Source organism: Rattus norvegicus, chromosome X (genome assembly GCF_036323735.1).
Source record: "Rattus norvegicus strain BN/NHsdMcwi chromosome X, GRCr8, whole genome shotgun sequence".
NCBI classification, from domain to species: domain Eukaryota; kingdom Metazoa; phylum Chordata; class Mammalia; order Rodentia; family Muridae; genus Rattus; species Rattus norvegicus.
Genome location: NC_086039.1, coordinates 23896679 through 23915854, shown reverse-complemented (window position 1 = coordinate 23915854; position 19176 = coordinate 23896679). Strand labels below are relative to the sequence as shown.

The 19176-nt window shown below is 40.5% G+C and overlaps 1 protein-coding gene across 4 annotated transcripts in view; it reads right to left on the bottom strand.

The window, feature by feature from the left end:
- The window catches only part of Fam120c (family with sequence similarity 120 member C), a 156971-nt gene that overhangs the window by 6205 nt on the left and 131590 nt on the right, over positions 1-19176 (bottom strand). For 2 of the 4 annotated variants that reach the window (XM_039100523.2, NM_001427708.1), the window contains exons 12-15: positions 4548-4757; positions 3235-3436; positions 866-1004; positions 472-529 (exon numbers count right to left, since the gene is read on the bottom strand). In XM_039100523.2, coding sequence (XP_038956451.1) covers positions 472-529; positions 866-1004; positions 3235-3436; positions 4548-4757 — 609 coding nt within the window. The remainder of the gene's footprint in view (positions 1-471; positions 530-865; positions 1005-3234; positions 3437-4547; positions 4758-19176) is intronic. The other 2 variants (XM_063280060.1, XM_063280063.1) reach the window with 2 other exon arrangements.

The following is a 19176-nucleotide window of genomic DNA, read 5'->3' as shown; positions in this document are numbered from 1 at the left end:
ACACACACACACACACACACACACACACACACACACACACACACACACACAGCAGAATAGCAATGCTTCCATCTCCCATGAGGCAAGTCAAGATTTCTAAGCATCCCTGCTGGGCACTCAAAGCTCAAATAGGCTTTAGAGAGTCTAGCTGTTGGTGTCACTCTATTTCCTTCTGGCTGCATGTAGTACAACTAGACTAGGCACAGGTCTTCAAGACATTGTGCCTTGTTTCTACTGTGCGACCTCTCATTCAGAAAAAAAAATCTCTGCAGCCCAGTGGGAACAATTCCAGGTGACAAACGCTTACTGACCACCACCCCAAGAAGGGAGCACTGAAATCAAATGTCTTGAAAAGATATGAACACTGCCCCCAGGCAGATCAACTTTCCAGGCTTGCCATGATCTCTTGAATTTAGCCAGAAGGGGCAAAAGATGTCAAAGCAGTGGGACAATCTCAAGAAAGTTACTTACTTGTTTATTTCCTTTTTTGTGACCTTTGGATCCTCTCCCAGCCTGTTCTTTTCCATGTCTTTAGCAAGAGGGAGAAAAGTGACCATGAGAACACATGAAGCCCAAATTACATTTTCACTTGGTTAACTGCTCATTCTGTGTTAATATCGATGATTCTCTTTAGTGTTACTACTGAAAACATCTACCAGTTGTACTGAATTAGTCTGTGTTCCCTGTCCTTGGCACGGAAATTCTTTTTAACAAGCAGAACATTTGTTACATATTTGATGAAGTAAAGTTAAAGCTTATTTCAAGTATGGAAGTGATTAATATATCTTACCTTAACAGAAGGGTTCAATAGCTGGGTATTTTCCTAAAGGTACACTAGCTCATACCAACCCATTCAAGTACATACCCCTTTCCTGGCCCACCGACAGAAACCACTTGCATGCCAAAGGATCCTCGGCTTCTCGAAGATCTGCTGCCAGCCCACTGGCCCACCACCATGCCAGCAATTTCCAGTTTTCCTCCTTGGGGTGGGATTGGATGGAGACCTGGTAATTTAAGAAGAGCAATGGCGAACGGCGAGTGTAAGATAGAGCAGGAGGTGAAGCGAAAGATACTCCACAATCTACCCATTCTCTTTATCCCCAGTTCTCTTTGATAAGACTGTGATAATAACAAAGGGAGTTAATGCAGGGAAGAGGATTGAAGATCTCTCTTTAGATCCACTTTAATAAGTGAAGTGGAAGAGAATGATGGTTTTCAACTATATAGCCTGCCACACAATAGGAATTTTTATAGAAACTTTTTTCTAGTACCAAATACTTTTTTCCTCTTTCAACAATTTCATCCATGCATATGTGTTCTGATCGAATCCACATGTTCACTCTAAATCTTCACCCATCCTTCTCATCATGTCTCCCTCCCAACTCCACCTTTAACACAGAGACAATCAGAGATGAGTTAAATCAGCTTAAAGGGATGGAATGGTTGGCTCCTTGGTTTATAAGACTTGACTATAGAGGGGGCAGTCTCTTACACTGCTCATGTAAGCCCACCCTTGAGCTAAATATAACTGCTGTGTTTTGGGACCCTAAAAGAATAAGGTTAACTTCCAGCTTTACTTTTTTTATTAATCATTTTATTCATTTATATTTCAAATGGCATCCCCCTTACCAGTTACCCCTCCACAACCACTGCATCCCATCCCCTCTGGAGCTACCCAGTCATCTCAAAATTAACCTAGAAATTTTCCTCTCCAAAGGAAATACAGAGACAAAGAGTGGAGCAGAGACTGAAGGAAAGGCTAGAGACTGCCCCGCCTGGGGATCCATCCCATCTGCAGTCACCAGATTTACTATTTTTTTATTTATTTATGGTATTTAATAAAGTATAAATGACATGTAAAAAGCTGTTACACTACATTGTCTCAGAGAATGGCAAGAGAAAGCCTCTGTATATCCACTGTACTTTTCTGCTTTGTGGTTGTTGAATCTACAAATGCAGAATGTGGATACCAAAGGTTGACTCTACTTATCTTTTGAAGATAACTACCTACATACATACGAAGCAAATCACTTGACATGTACTATTTGCTTAAAAATCTTTTAAGTGAAAAGGAAATGGGTTGGTGTATGGATGAAACATAACATCACAAACTGATACTAACTGAAGATAAATGGGTATATCTAGGAGACCTAAGTTCAGTTTCTAGTGTCCACACCAAGTGCCTCACAACCATGATTTACTATTTTTAAATAGAGGAGAAACACAATATACATATTCAGGAGCAAAGGTAAACGTACCTGATGAGAGACTCTTGCTAGTTCATGTTAAAATATCCCTATTGCTTATCCTGTTTCAGAGATGGGGACGCATGCAGCCAGAATGCCAGCCTAGAATGTTTAAAGTCCTGGGATTGATCCCCCCAACCACCACACACACACACACAAACTGTTTCACCAGAAGCAGGTTATTTAATATATCAAGATTTGAGCTGCCTGAATCATGCCTGTCTATGCCTTATTGGGCAGAAGCTTGGCTGTCAGCATAATTTATACATGTATGTATGTACTTATTTTTGCTACTAAGATGTAGTCTTGGGGCTGGAGAGATGGCTCAGTGGTTAAGAGCACTGACTGATCTTCCAGAGGTCCTGAGTTCAATTCCCAGCAACCACATGGTGGCTCACAACCATCTGTAATGGGATCTGATGCCATCTTCTGGTGTGTCTGAAGACAGCTATAGTGTACTCATAAAAAAAAAGGATGTAATCCTTTGATCAAATTTCTTTCCATGCTTTTAGAGCTGAAGGTAGGCAATGTATTAGGTCTATCCCTATACTGAATGTAGCTACATCAAGCTACTGCCATTTTCCAATACTGATTGACATGTACTTCCAATTCTTTTCCAAAACACCTTCCTGCAACTGCCTATAAGGAATGAGTGAACTAGCACCAAGTACACTCCAGTTCATATGAATTATAACTGTCAAAATAATGAAGTGACAAGGTGATTCTTGGCTTTTCATCAGTCCAGACCATATGAGTTTGGATGATGAGAATCAAACCACTGAGAACCAACCACCTCTATTGAGAATGGACTTCGATTTCACTCTTCTTTCCCCCACAGCATACACCATTTATAGTTACATGTCTAACTATTATACAGTACTGTGGGATTCGAAGTGAGATATACATGAAACTGTTGACTCTAATGGGCAGTAAGCTGTAATGTTGATTATGAGGGACATTAGAGAACACCTCATTCTTAGATACTAACCTGCAAAGCCTCGACTCCTTGCTTGAGGGGGAGGTGGAAATGAGCCCATGGCTCTGGAATAAAGAGAAACAGGGTAGAGAGATGGCACCATGGGAGGCACGAACGTAGGTGAAGGAAGCAGAGCAGAAGGTGGTGGATGATTCATGTTGACGCCTTCAAGGATGCTCTGCCTCATCTTTTCCACTTTGCTTGCCAGGTCAGCCTTCAAATGAGGACAGGAATTAGTATTGATTGAACTTTCCCCATGTTCCATGCACAGTGCTGAGCACTCGGGCACACTCTCACAAGTCTCTTCCCACTGTGGGAATTGAGGCCAGGGTGAAATGCTTCTAGATTATAGCCTCAGAAAGCCTGCTTGGCATTAAAGTTCCCATTCTTCAGATAAATATAAAATACCATAAGATTATTTCTGACCAGCAGCTTATGAGGAAAACAAATATAACAATAGGCACATCAGTAAAGGGTTGACTGCACACCAACAATAGGTTAGATTATTCTTTTGAGGGAGAGGTAACAAAATCAGGTAGCAGAGAAAAGAAAAACCCCTAGACGCTTACAGAGACTTTTAACCTCTCTCATAGTCAAGACTAGAGACCCTTAGCTCTGCTGAGGCTATGTGAATATACCTAGTGCCAGAGGTTGGTAAACTTCTGAAACTTTGTGGGCCACACTGTCTGCCACAAATATTCTTCTCTGCCACCCTACCATGAACAAAGTCGTAGATATGTAAATGAATGAATGTGGCCATGTTGCAATACAATGCTATTTATAAAGAAGAGGGGGTAGGAAGGGAGTGATTTTCAGACCCTTTAGACCCTTACCCCCCACTAAATAGATACACTATTGAGTGAGGTTTCCTTTCCCTTGCTGCTTTTCACCTTTCCCAAGGTTATACTGTAAAACCTACTCTATCATCTCCTTACTGCTCGCTTCTGTTTCTACCTCCTTATTCCCCCAGAAATATCACTTAGCAAAGTGACTTGCAGTATTTGTGAATATGGAGAAATGAAATTCCAAGAGTTCCAGGAAGGGCATGTAGTACGATGTATGTGGGAATTCCATGGAGAAGAAATACTCTCATTAAGGAAAAAGGTATAAAAAATTTAAGTGGGGTAAAAACATGATTCTCCAACATATACTTTTATAATAGACATATATTGGATTATAGGCTTTGGGAACCATGTTGATTACATTTAATTTAGGTCAGACACGCTGTCTCACTTCTGTTCCCTACTGCCCAAATGTTTTAGCTCTTGCCCCACTTCCATGTCTATAAATTTGTTCCCATGCTATATCCGGGTGTGTACTGGTACCTGGCCATCACAGAGTTCAACCAGTGATACTCGTTCTCGGCCTGCTTTAATGAGTTTGCTCTGGAACAGCTTGCCATCAAAGTAAATCCAGGGGCAGCAGTGCTCCCAAGGGACTGGCTGGCCACATGCATCATTAGCAAACAGAGCTGTATCGACCCCACTCATGAACAGGGCAGCAAGCTGGATCCCTCGAGCATCCAGTTTCTCAATCTAAAACCATCACAGAGAAAAATATTAAGAAACTACAAAGAAAAAAAGGAAAGAAATGAAAAACTTTCAGTCTAAAGCAACCTAAAATCTGTAGTCTCATATGTTTGCTTGCAGTTAAAATGCAGATACCGTAAAATATTGTATAAAATTATCTTTAGGAAATGTTTATGAGGTATATATAAAACATAAATGAAGACATAATTAGACTTGGGTCCTATCCCAAGATACTTCATTGTGGATATGCAAATATTAAAAAGTCTAAAAAAAACCCTCAAATTTGAAATATGTCTGGTCAATTCTGTGCCTTTCATATAAGGGGTACCTAATCTAGATTGTCATTGGTAACATTATTATCCCTGTCATTTTGACTCTTCCAGTTAAATTAAAACATGCTGGGCTGGCAGGATGGTTCAGTGGGTAAAGGCACTTGCTATCAAGCTTGATGATCTGAGCTGGATTCCTAAGTCATCCCCATGATAGAAGGAGAGAACCAATTCCTCCAAGTTGTCCTTTGACCTCCACATGAACTTTGGGGCACAATGCACCCTCCTGTACTGCACCCCCCAAATAAATAAATAATAAATGTAAAATAGTATTTTTTTAAAAAAGTCTTATTATATAGTTTAGGCTGGTCTTACAGTCAAGGTAATCCTCCTGCCTCAGCTTCCTGAGTACTGGGATTACAAGAGTTGCCATATATATTGCGTTTCTTTTTTTAAAAAGAGATCTTGTTTTTATTTTCTTGCTCAACTGGACTTTAACAAGGGAGTTACAGGTCATTGATTGAATAACTGAAATACAATAGGTCTACTTTGAGCCATGAGTTATGAAATCCAAGTGGCTGCACTGATTCACCAAAAAACCAGGTGAATGAATTTTTTTTATAATGGTGTGCAGAAACAAAGAAATGATCCTAATAGTCTGAAGTGTATACCTCTGGTAATGGCTAAATAAACATGGCATATCCAGAAATTAATGAGGTAGGAATTCTACCAAACTCATGGTCATTCTGAATAAGAAAATAGTTCTTGAGAAAATGGAAAAAATATTACCTTGATTCATAGCAACAGAGGATCATGACACCTCAACCATTTTCTTGACTTAAAAGAGGTATACACAGCACTAGGAAGTAAACCTGTGCCACAGCTCTCTGTACCTGAATCCTGACAGGAGAGAACTGGTCTCTCAGGAGTTCAGACACACCTCAGAGCACAGGTAAGATCATCAATTCTGCAGAGGAACCCACCTGGAGATCTTAGGACACAAGAACCAAGGAACAGTCTGGGACAGAATCCTTCTGGTTCCCAATTGTGCTCAGAGCTGACCCTATGCCACAGCTCTTAGTATACAAATTCCACCGGGAGAGAGAGCTGTCTCCCGAGAGTGCTGACACACAGGCTTACAGGAGGGTCAAGCTACTGTCAGAGACAGCAAGACAAGCTAACACCAGAGATAACCTGATGGCGACAGGCAAGCACAGGAACATAAGCAACAGAAACCAAGGCTATTTACCATCATCAGAGCTCAGTTCTCCCACCAAAGCAAATACTGGATATCCAAACACCGGAAAAGCAAGATTTGAATGTAAAATCACATCTCATGATGGTGATAGAGGACTTTAAGAAGTACATAAAGAATTCCCTTAAAGAAATACAGGACAACACAGGTAAACAAATAGAAGTCCTTAAAGAGGAAACACAAAAATCCCTTAAAGAATTACAGGAAAACACAACCAAACAGGTAAAGGAATTGAACAAAACCATCCTGGATCTAAAAATGGAAATAGAAACAACAAAGAACTCACAAAGGGAGACAACCCTGGAGATAGAAAACCTAGGAAAGAGATAAGGAGTCATAGATGCAAGAATCACCAACAGAATACAAAAGAACGAAGAGAAAATCTCAGGGGCAGAAGATACCATAGAAAACATCAAAACAATCTTCGAAGATAATGTAAAATGCAAAAAGCTCCTAACCCAAAACATCCAGGAAATGCAGGACACAATGAGAAGATCAAACCTAAGGATAATAGGTATAGATCAGTGTGAAGATTTCCAACTTAAAGGGCCAGTAAATATCTTCAACAAAATTATAGAAGAAAACTTCCCTAACCTAAAGAAAGAGATGCCCATAAACATACAAAAAAGCTTACAGAACTCCAAATAGATTGAACCAGAAAAGAAATTTCTCCCGTCACATAATAGTTAAAACACCAAATGCACAAAACAAAGAAAGAACATTAAAAGCAGTAAGGGAAAAAGGTCAAGTAACATATAAAGGCAGACCTATAAGAATATCACCAGACTTCTCACCAGAGACTATGAAAGCTAGAAGATCCTGGGAAGATGTCATACAGACTCTAAGAGAACACAAATGCCAGCCCAAGTTACTGTATCCAGCAAAACTCTCAATTAACATACATAGAGAAACCAAGATATTCCATGACAAAACCAAATTTATACACAATATCTTTCTACAAATGCAGCCCTACAAAGGATAATAGATGGAAAAGCCCAAAACAAGGAGAGAAACTACACCCTAGAAAAAGTAAGAAAGTAATCTTGCAATGAAACAAAAAGAAGAGGGACACACAAACATAATTCCACCTTTAACAACAAAAATAACAGGAAACAAAAATCACTATTCCTTAATATCTCTCAACATCAATGGACTCAATTCCCCAATAAGAAGACATAAAACAACTGATTGGATACGTAATGAGGACCCAGCATTTTGCTGCATACAGGAAATGCACCTCAGAGACAAAGACAGACACTACCTCAGAGTAAAAGGCTCGAAAACAATTTCCAAGCAAATGTCTCAAAAAACAAGCTGGAGTAGCTATTGTAATAAAGAATAAAATCAGCTTTCAACCAAATATTATAAAAAAAGATAAGGCAGGACACTTGATAATTCTCAAAGGAAAAGCCACCAAGATGAACTCTCAATTCTGAATATTTATGTTCTAAATGCAAGGGCAGCCATATTCATAAAAAACTTTACTAAAGCTCAAAGCACACATTGCACTTGATACAATAATAGTGGGAGACTTCAACACCCCACTCTCTCTCATCAATGAACAGATTATGGAAAAAAAAACTAAACAAAGACATAGAGAAACTAACAGAAGCTATGAAGCAAGTGGATTTAACAGATATCTATAGAACATTTCATCCTAAAACAAGAGAATATACCTTCTTCTCAGCACCTCATGGTACCTTCTTCAAAACTGATCATATAATCAGTCACAAAACAGGTCTTAACAGATACAAGAAGACAGAAATAATTCCATGCATCCTATCAGATCAGCATGGACAAAGGCTAGTCTTCAATAACAACAAAAATGACAGAAAACCCACATATACATAGAAGTTGAACAATGCTCTACACAATGATAACGTGGTCAAGGAAGAAATAAAGAAATGAAAGACTTTTTAGAATGTAATGAAATGAAGGCACAACATGCCAAAACCTATGGGACACAATGAAAGCAATGTGAAGAGGAAAACTCATAGCTCCGAGTGCCTCCAAAAGGGAATGAGAGGAAGCAAACACTAGCAGCTTGACAGTACACCTGAAAGCTCTAGAAAAAAAGAATCAAATACACCCAAAGGAGCACATGGCAGGAAATAATCAATTCAGAGCTGAAATCAATCAAGTAGAAACAAAAAGAACTATACAAGAATTAACAAACCAAAAGCTGGTTCTTTGAGAAAATCAACAAGATAGATAAACCCTTAGCCAGACTAATCAGAGGGCACAGAAACGGTATCCAAATTAACAAAATCAGAAATGAAAAGGGAGACATAACAACAGACATTGAAGAAATTCACAGAATCATCAGATCCTATTACAAAAGCCTATAATCGGCTGCCGCTTGCAGAGAGCCCCTGGGCAGCACCCCACGAGCGAACCTGAGCCTCGGGACCACAGGTAAGACCAAATTTTCTGCTGCAAGAAAGCTGCCTGGTGAGCTTGGGACACACGGAAGCAGAATTTGTCTAGGACCGGGCACGTTCTGTGTTTACTGGAAGTCCCACACCCGCGGGTCCCGGCCCACAGCAGCTCTCTGCTCCCAGACCCGGTGAGAGAGAGACCCAACCGCCTGGTCAGGTGGGCACTCCTGAGGCTGCAGAGCGGAAGAGACCACCAACACTGCTCACCCCTGCCCACATCCCTGGCCCAAGAGGAAACTGTATATGGCCTCTGGGCTCCCGTGGGGGAGGGCCCAGGAGCGGCAGGACCCCTGCCTGAGACACCACCGGAACCTGATAGAAACAGACCGGATAAACAGTTCTCTGCACCCAAATCCCGTGGGAGGGAGAGCTAAACCTTCAGAGAGGCAGACAAGCCTGGGAAACCAGAAGAGACTGCTCCCTGCACACACATCTCGGACGCCAGAGGAAAAAGCCAAAGACCATCTGGAACCCTGGTGCACTGAAGCTCCCGGAAGGGGCGGCACAGGTCTTCCTGGTTGCTACCACTGCAGAGAGCCCCTGGGCAGCACCCCACGAGCGAACTTGAGCCTCAGGACCACAGGTAAGACCAAATTTTCTGCTGCAAGAAAGCTGCCTGGTGAACTCAAGACACAGGCCCACAGGAACAGCTGAAGACCTGTAGAGAGGAAAAACTACACGCCCGAAAGCAGAACACTCTGTCCCCATAACTGACTGAAAGAGAGGAAAACGGGTCTACATCACTCCTGACACACAGGCTTATAGGACAGTCTAGCCACTGTCAGAAATAGCAGAACAAAGTAACACTAGAGATAATCTGATGGCGAGAGGCAAGCGTAGGAACCCAAGCAACAGAAACCAAGACTACATGGCATCATCGGAGCCCAATTCTCCCACCAAAGCAAACACGGAATATCCAAACACACCAGAAAAGCAAGATCTAGTTTCAAAATCATATTTGATCATGATGCTGGAGGACTTCAAGAAAGACATAAAGAACTCCCTTAGAGAACAAGTAGAAGCCTACAGAGAGGAATCGCAAAAATCCCTGAAAGAATTCCAGGAAAACACAATCAAACAGTTGAAGGAATTAAAAATGGAAATAGAAGCAATCAAGAAAGAACACATGGAAACAACCCTGGATATAGAAAACCAAAAGAAGAGACAAGGAGCTGTAGATACAAGCTTCACCAACAGAATACAAGAGATGGAAGAGAGAATCTCAGGAGCAGAAGATTCCATAGAAATCATTGACTCAACTGTCAAAGATAATGTAAAGCAGAAAAAGCTACTGGTCCAAAACATACAGGAAATCCAGGACTTAATGAGAAGATCAAACCTAAGGATAATAGGTATAGAAGAGAGTGAAGACTCCCAGCTCAAAGGACCAGTAAATATCTTCAACAAAATCATAGACGAAAGCTTCCTAACCTACAAAAAGAGATACCCATAGACATACAAGAAGCCTACAGAATTCCAAATAGATTGGACCAGAAAAGAAACACCTCCCATCACATAATTGTCAAAACACCAAACGCACAAAATAAAGAAAGAATATTGAAAGCAGTAAGGGAAAAAGCTCAAGTAACATATAAAGGCAGACCTATCAGAATCACACCAGACTTCTCGCCAGAAACAATGAAGGCCAGAACATCCTGGACTGATGTCATACAGACCCTAAGAGAACACAAATGCCAGCCCAGGTTACTGTATCCAGCAAAACTCTCAATTAACATTGATGGAGAGACCAAGATATTTCATGACAAAACCAAATTTACACAATATCTTTCTACAAATCCAGCACTACAAAGGATAATAAATGGGAAAGCCCAACATAAGGAGGCAAGCTATACCCTAGAAGAAGCAAGAAACTAATCGTCTTGGCAACAAAACAAAGAGAATGAAAGCACACAAACATAACCTCACATCCAAATATGAATATAACGGGAAGCAATAATCACTATTCCTTAATATCTCTCAATATCAAAGGCCTCAACTCCCCAATAAAAAGACATAGATTAACAAACTGGATACGCAATGAGGACCCTGCATTCTGCTACCTACAGGAAACACACCTCAGAGACAAAGACAGACACTACCTCAGAGTGAAAGGCTGGAAAACAACTTTCCAAGCAAATGGTCAGAAGAAGCAAGCTGGAGTAGCCATTCTAATATCAAATAAAATCAATTTCCAACTAAAAGTCATCAAAAAAGATAAGGAAGGACACTTCATATTCATCAAAGGAAAAATCCACCAAGATGAACTCTCAATCCTAAATATCTATGCCCCAAATACAAGGGCACCTACATACGTAAAAGAAACCTTACTAAAGCTCAAAACACACATTGCAACTCACACAATAATAGTGGGAGATTTCAACACCCCACTCTCATCAATGGACAGATCATGGAAACAGAAATTAAACAGTGATGTCGACAGACTAAGAGAAGTCATGAGCCAAATGGACTTAACGGATATTTATAGAACATTCTATCCTAAAGCAAAAGGATATACCTTCTTCTCAGCTCCTCATGGTACTTTCTCCAAAATTGACCATATAATTGGTCAAAAAACGGGCCTCAACAGGTGCAGAAAGATAGAAATAATCCCATGCGTGCTATCGGACCACCACGGCCTAAAACTGGTCTTCAATAACAATAAGGGAAGAATGCCCACATATACGTGGAAATTGAACAATTCTCTACTCAATGATAACCTGGTCAAGGAAGAAATAAAGAAAGAAATTAAAAACTTTTTAGAATTTAATGAAAATGAAGGTACAACATACCCAAACTTATGGGACACAATGAAAGCTGTGCTAAGAGGAAAACTCATAGCGCTGAGTGCCTGCAGAAAGAAACAGGAAAGAGCATATGTCAGCAGCTTGACAGCACACCTAAAAGCTCTAGAACAAAAAGAAGCAAATACACCCAGGAGGAGTAGAAGGCAGGAAATAATCAAACTCAGAGCTGAAATCAACCAAGTAGAAACAAAAAGGAACATAGAAAGAATCAACAGAACCAAAAGTTGGTTCTTTGAGAAAATCAACAAGATAGATAAACCCTTAGCCAGACTAACGAGAGGACACAGAGAGTGCGTCCAAATTAACAAAATCAGAAATGAAAAGGGAGACATAACAACAGATTCAGAGGAAATTCAAAAAATCATCAGATCTTACTATAAAAACCTATATTCAACAAAACTTGAAAATCTTCAGGAAATGGACAATTTCCTAGACAGATACCAGGTACCGAAGTTAAATCAGGAACAGATAAACCAGTTAAACAACCCCATAACTCCTAAGGAAATAGAAGCAGTCATTAAAGGTCTCCCAACCAAAAAGAGCCCAGGTCCAGACGGGTTTAGTGCAGAATTCTATCACACCTTCATAGAAGACCTCATACCAATATTATCCAAACTATTCCACAAAATTGAAACAGATGGATCACTACCGAATACCTTCTACGAAGCCACAATTACTCTTATACCTAAACCACACAAAGACACAACAAGGAAAGAGAACTTCAGACCAATTTCCCTTATGAATATCGATGCAAAAATACTCAATAAAATTCTGGCAAACCGAATCCAAGAGCACATCAAAACAATCATCCACCATGACCAAGTAGGCTTCATCCCAGGCATGCAGGGATGGTTTAATATACGGAAAACCATCAACGTGATCCATTATATAAACAAACTGAAAGAACAAAACCACATGATCATTTCATTAGATGCTGAGAAAGCATTTGACAAAATTCAACACCCCTTCATGATAAAAGTCCTGGAAAGAATAGGAATTCAAGGCCCATACCTGAACATGGTAAAAGCCAAATACAGCAAACCAGTTGCTAACATTAAACTAAATGGAGAGAAACTTGAAGCAATCCCACTAAAATCAGGGACTAGACAAGGCTGCCCACTCTCTCCCTACTTATTCAATATAGTTCTTGAAGTTCTAGCCAGAGCAATCAGACAACAAAAGGATGTCAAGGGGATACAGATCGGAAAAGAAGAAGTCAAAATATCACTATTTGCAGATGATATGATAGTATATTTAAGTGATCCCAAAAGTTCCACCAGAGAACTACTAAAGCTGATAAACAACTTCAGCAAAGTGGCTGGGTATAAAATTAATTCAAATAAATCAGTTGCCTTCCTCTATACAAAAGAGAAACAAGCCGAGAAAGAAATTAGGGAAACGACACCCTTCATAATAGACCCAAATAATATAAAGTACCGCGGAGTGACTTTAACAAAGCAAGTAAAAGATCTGTACAATAAGAACTTCAAGACACTGAAGAAGGAAATTGAAGAAGACCTCAGAAGATGGAAAGATCTCCCATGCTCATGGATTGGCAGGATTAATATAGTAAAAATGGCCATTTTACCAAAAGCAATCTACAGATTCAATGCAATCCCCATCAAAATACCAATCCAATTCTTCAAAGAGTTAGACAGAACAATTTGCAAATTCATCTGGAATAACAAAAAACCCAGGATAGCTAAAGCTATCCTCAACAATGAAAGGACTTCAGGGGGAATCACTATCCCTGAACTCAAGCACTATTACAGAGCAATAGTGATAAAAACTGCATGGTATTGGTACAGAGACAGACAGATAGACCAATGGAATAGAACTGAAGACCCAGAAATGAACCCACACACCTATGGTCACTTGATTTTTGACAAAGGAGCCAAAACCATCCAATGGAAAAAAGATAGCATTTTCAGCAAATGGTGCTGGTTCAACTGGAGGTCAACATGTAGAAGAATGCAGATCGATCCATGCTTATCACCCTGTACAAAGCTTAAGTCCAAGTGGATCAAGGACCTCCACATCAAAGCAGACACACTCAAACTAATAGAAGAAAAACTAGGGAAGCATCTGGAACACATGGGCACTGGAAAAAATTTCCTGAACAAAACACCAAGGCTTACGCTCTAAGATCAAGAATCGACAAATGGGATCTCATAAAACTGCAAAGCTTCTGTAAGGCAAAGGACACTGTGGTTAGGACAAAACGGCAACCAACAGATTGGGATAAGATCTTTACCAATCCTACAACAGATAGAGGCCTTATATCCAAAATATACAAAGAACTCAAGAAGTTAGACCGCAGGGAAACAAATAACCCTATTAAAAAATGGGGTTCAGAGCTAAAGAAAGAATTCACAGCTGAGGAATGCCGAATGGCTGAGAAACACCTAAAGAAATGTTCAACATCTTTAGTCATAAGGGAAATGCAAATCAAAACAACCCTGAGATTTCACCTCATACCAGTGAGAATGGCTAAGATCAAAAACTCAGGTGACAGCAGATGCTGGCAAGGATGTGGAGAAAGAGGAACACTCCTCCATTGTTGGTGGGATTGCAGACTGGTAAAACCATTCTGGAAATCAGTCTGGAGGTTCCTCAGAAAATTGGACATTGAACTGCCTGAGGATCCAGCTATACCTCTCTTGGGCATATACCCAGAAGATGCCTCAACATATAAAAGAGACACGTGCTCCACTATGTTCATCGCAGCCTTATTTATAATAGCCAGAAACTGGAAAGAACCCAGATGCCCTTCAACAGAGGAATGGATACAGAAAATGTGGTACATCTACACAATGGAATACTACTCAGCTATCAAAAACAATGAGTTTATGAAATTCGTAGGCAAATGGTTGGAACTGGAAAACATCATCCTGAGTGAGCTAACCCAATCACAGAAAGACATACATGGTATGCACTCATTGATAAGTGGCTATTAGCCCAAATGCTTGAATTACCCTAGATCCCTAGAACAAACGAAACTCAAGACGGATGATCAAAATGTGAATGCTTCACTCCTTCTTTAAATGAGGAAAAAGAATACCCTTGGCAGGGAAGGGAGAGGCAAAGATTAAAACAGAGACTGAAGGAACACCCATTCAGAGCCTGCCCCACATGTGGCCCATACATATACAGCCACCCAATTAGACAAGATGGATGAAGCAAAGAAGTGCAGGCCGACAGGAGCCGGATGTAGATCGCTCCTGAGAGACACAGCCAGAATACAGCAAATACAGAGGCGAATGCCAGCAGCAAACCACTGAACTGAGAATAGGTCCCCCGTTGAAGGAATCAGAGAAAGAACTGGAAGAGCTTGAAGGGGCTCGAGACCCCAAAAAGTACAACAATGTCAAGCAACCAGAGCTTCCAGGGACTAAGCCACTACCTAAAGACTATACATGGACTGACCCTGGACTCTGACCCCATAGGTAGCAATGAATATCCTAGTAAGAGCACCAGTGGAAGGGGAAGCCCTGGGTCCTGCTAAGACTGAACCCCCAGTGAACTAGACTATGGGGGGAGGGCGGCAATGGGGGGAGGGTTGGGAGGGGAACACCCATAAGGAAGGGGAGGGGGGGGATGTTTGCCCGGAAACCGGGAAAGGGAATAACACTTGAAATGTATAGAAGAAATACTCAAGTTAATAAAAAAAAAAAGAAATCATTTCACAAAATTCAATACCCCTTCATTATAAAAGTCTTGGAAAGATCAGGAATTCAAGGTCCATACCTAAACATAGTAAAAACAATATATGGCAAACCAGTAGCCAACATCAAGCTAAATGGAGGGAAACTTGAATCAATCCTACTCAAATCTGGGGCTAGTCAAGGCTGCCCACTCTCTCCCTACTTATTCAATATAGAACTTGAAGTCATAGCCAGAGCAATTAGACAACAAAAAGAGGTGAAAGGAATTCAAATTGGAAAGAAGTGCAGATGATATGATAGTATACTTAAGTGACCCCCAAAATTCCACCATAGAAGTCCTACAGCTGATAAACAACTTCAGCAAAGTGGCTGGATAAAAAATTAACTCAAACAAATCTGTAGCCTTCCTCTACTCCAAGGATAAACAGGCTGAGAAAGAAATGAGGGAAACTATACCCTTCACAGTAGTCACAATAAAATACATGGGTGTGACACTAACCAAGCAAGTGAAAGATCTGTATGACAAGAACTAAAGTCTCTGAAGAAAGAAATTGAAAAAGATATCAGAAAAAGGAAGGACCTCCCATGCTCATGGATTGGCAGGATTAGTATAGTAAAAATGGCCATTTTGCCAAAAGCAAACTACAGATTAAATTCAATCCCCATCAAAATTCCAACTCATTTCTTCATAGAGTTGGAAAGAGCAATTTGCAAATTCATTTGGGATAACAAATAACCCTGGCTATCGAAAACTATCCTCAACAATAGAAGACTTTCTAGGGGAATCACTATCTCTGAATTCAAGCAGTATTACAGAGCAATAGTGATAAAATCTGTATTGAATTGGTACAGAGACAGACAAATAGATCAGTGTAATAGAATTGAAGACCCAGAAATGAACCCACACACCTATGGTCACTTGATTTCCATCCAATGGAAAAAAGATAGCATTTTCAGCAAATGGTGCTAAATGGAGGTCAGCATGTAGAAGAATGCAGATCAATCATGCTTATCACCCTGCACAAAGCTTAAGTCCAAGTGGATCAAGGACCTCTACATAAAACTAGATACACTCAAACTGAGAAGAAAAAGTGGAGGAGAGTCTCGAACACATGGGCACAGGGGTAATTTTCCTGAACAAATCACCAATGGCTTATGCACTAAGATCGTGAATCGACAAAGGAGACCTCATAAAACTGCAAAGCTTCTGTAAGGCAAAGGACACTGTCATTAGGACAAAATGGCAACCTACAGATTGGGAAAAGATCTTTACCAATCCTACATCCAACAGTGGGCTAATATCCAAAATAAACAGAGAACTCAAGAAGTTAGATTCTAGAGAATCAAATAAACCTATTAAAAATGGGGTACCGGGGCTGGGGATTTAGCTCAGTGGTAGAGCGCTTACCTAGGAAGCGCAAGGCCCTGGGTTCAGTCCCCAGCTCCGAAAAAAAGAACCAAAAAAAAATTGGGTACCATGCTAAACAAAGAATTCTCAGCTGAGGAATACTGAATGGTTGAGAAGTACGTAAAGAAATGTTCAACATCCTAAGTCATCAGGGAAATGGAAATCAAAACACATCACACTAGTCTGAATGGCTGTGCTGCTTTGCATATGCTTGACCCAGGAAGAGTCAGTATTAGAAGGTGTGGCTTTGTTGGAGAAAGTGTGTACTGTGGGCACAGGCTTGGAGACCCTCTTCCTAGCTGCCTGAGGAAGCTCATTCTGTTCTTGGCTTCCTTTGGATAAAGATTTAGAACTCTCAGCTCCTCCTGCACCATGCCTGCCTGGATGCTGCCATGCTCCCTCCTTGATGATAATGGACTAAACCTCTAAACCTGTAAGCCAGCCCTAATTAAATGTCAATTATAAAACTTACTTTGGTCATAGTGTCTGTTTACAGCAATACTAAGACAACTAAGACAATGGCTAAGATAAAAAACTCAGGTGACAGCAGATGCTGGTAAGGATGTGGAGAAAAGGAACACTCCTCCATTGTTGGTGAGTTGGAACATCCACTCTAGAAATCAGTCTGGAGGTTCCTCAGAAAATTGGACATTGCACTACCTGAGGACCCAGCTATACCTCTCTTGGGCATATACCCAAATGATGCTCTTACATACACCAAGTACACATGCTCCACTATGTTCATAGCAGCCTTATTTATAATAGCCAGAAGCTGTTAAGAACCCAGATGCCCTTCAACAGAGGAATGGATACAGAAAATGTGGTACATCTACACAATGGAGTACTATTCAGCTATCAAAAACAATGACTTCATCAAATCCGTAGGCAAATGGATTGAACTAGAAAATATCATCTTGAGCGAGGCAACCCAATGGTATGCATTCACCAATAAGTGGATCTTAGCCCCAAAGCTTGAATTACCCAATAATTACACAAACCACATGAAGCTCAAGAAGAAGTAAGACCTAAGTATGGATGTTTCAGACCTTCTTAAATGGGGAAACAAACATATTCATAGAAGGAGATATGGAGACAAAATATGGAGCAGAGACTGAAGGAAAGGCCATCCAGAGACTGCTCCATATGGGGATCCATCCCATATACAGCCATCAAATCTAGTCACTATTGCTGATGCCAAGAAGTGCTTGCTGACAGGAGCCTGATACAGCTGTCTCCTGAGAGGCTCTGCCAGAACCTGACAAATACATAATAGGCAGATGTTTGCAGCCAACCATTGACTTGAGAACAGGTTCCCCAATGTAGGAGTGAGAGAAAGGACTGAAGTAGCTGAAGGGGTTTGTAACCCCATCAGAAGAACAATATCAGCCAACCAGACTCCCCCGCCCCAGAGCTCCCAGGGACTAAACCACCATCCCAAGTGTACAGAGGAATGGACCTATAGCTCCATTCGAATATGTAGAAGAGGCTGGCCTTGTCAGGAATCAATGGGTAGAGAGGCCTTTGGTCCTGTGAAGGTTTAATGCCCCAGTGTAGGTGAATGTCAAAGCAGGGAGGTGGGAGGGAGTGGGTGAGTAAGGGAGCACACTCATAGAAGCACGGGGAAGGGTTTGGGATAGCAGGTTTCTAGAGGGGAAACTGGGAAGGGGGATAACGTTTAAAATGTGAATTTAAAAAATCCAATAAAAGGAAAAAATATTTAGCCTCAGATCCTTTGAATGAAAGAGCCAGGTCCCCTTCAGGAAGAATCTTGAAACTATACTGAAAGTTTTATTGTTGATCCCCTAAAGATGCATGGCCTTTTCCCAGGTTAACATTAAAGGTAAGGAAATAACCTGACTTTTTAAGACTTACTATATCCTAGCTCTGAATTGATATTGACCCTAGAGAATTAAACTGGTTTGATTTATACCAATCAAGTGATGGAATTTTAGCAAAAATACAAATCACGATGGGTTGTTTTGGTCCTCAAGCTTATCCTATGGTTATTTCTGGAGTTCTACAATGCAACAACTATACTCTAATGTTTTCAGAATCCCTATATTGCTACTGTAATCTAAGGAGAGAGGGCTATTACACTCAGAAGTGTCAATTCGAGATATTGGGCTTCTACTTGTTTACCTGTGTTGTCCTGTATTTCTTTTTTTTTTTTTTTTCCGGAGCTGGGGACCGAACCCAGGGCCTTGCGCTTCCTAGGCAAGCGCTTTACCACTGAGCTAAATCCCCAACCCTTTCTTTTTTTTAATAAAGGATTTAGGTAGAACTTTATTTCTATGAATATACAAGGTATACTAGATATAGTCATGACTATATCATTTTATTAATATATCAATATTTTAATCTCCAACACACTATCACATCAATTAAGAATAATCTAGAAACACCGAAAATTCAGTAGTCATACAGTATGGCTGTCACTCCTGGGATTCACCTCAGCAGTGGCTGCCTTCACATGACTGTTGCCATTCACATAATATTGTGGGGAGGGAGGGTTTCATCATGCTCATCCCTCTCTGAGGAAATATAGACAATTAATGATAACACCAAGGACTAGCCTCAGTTTGGACA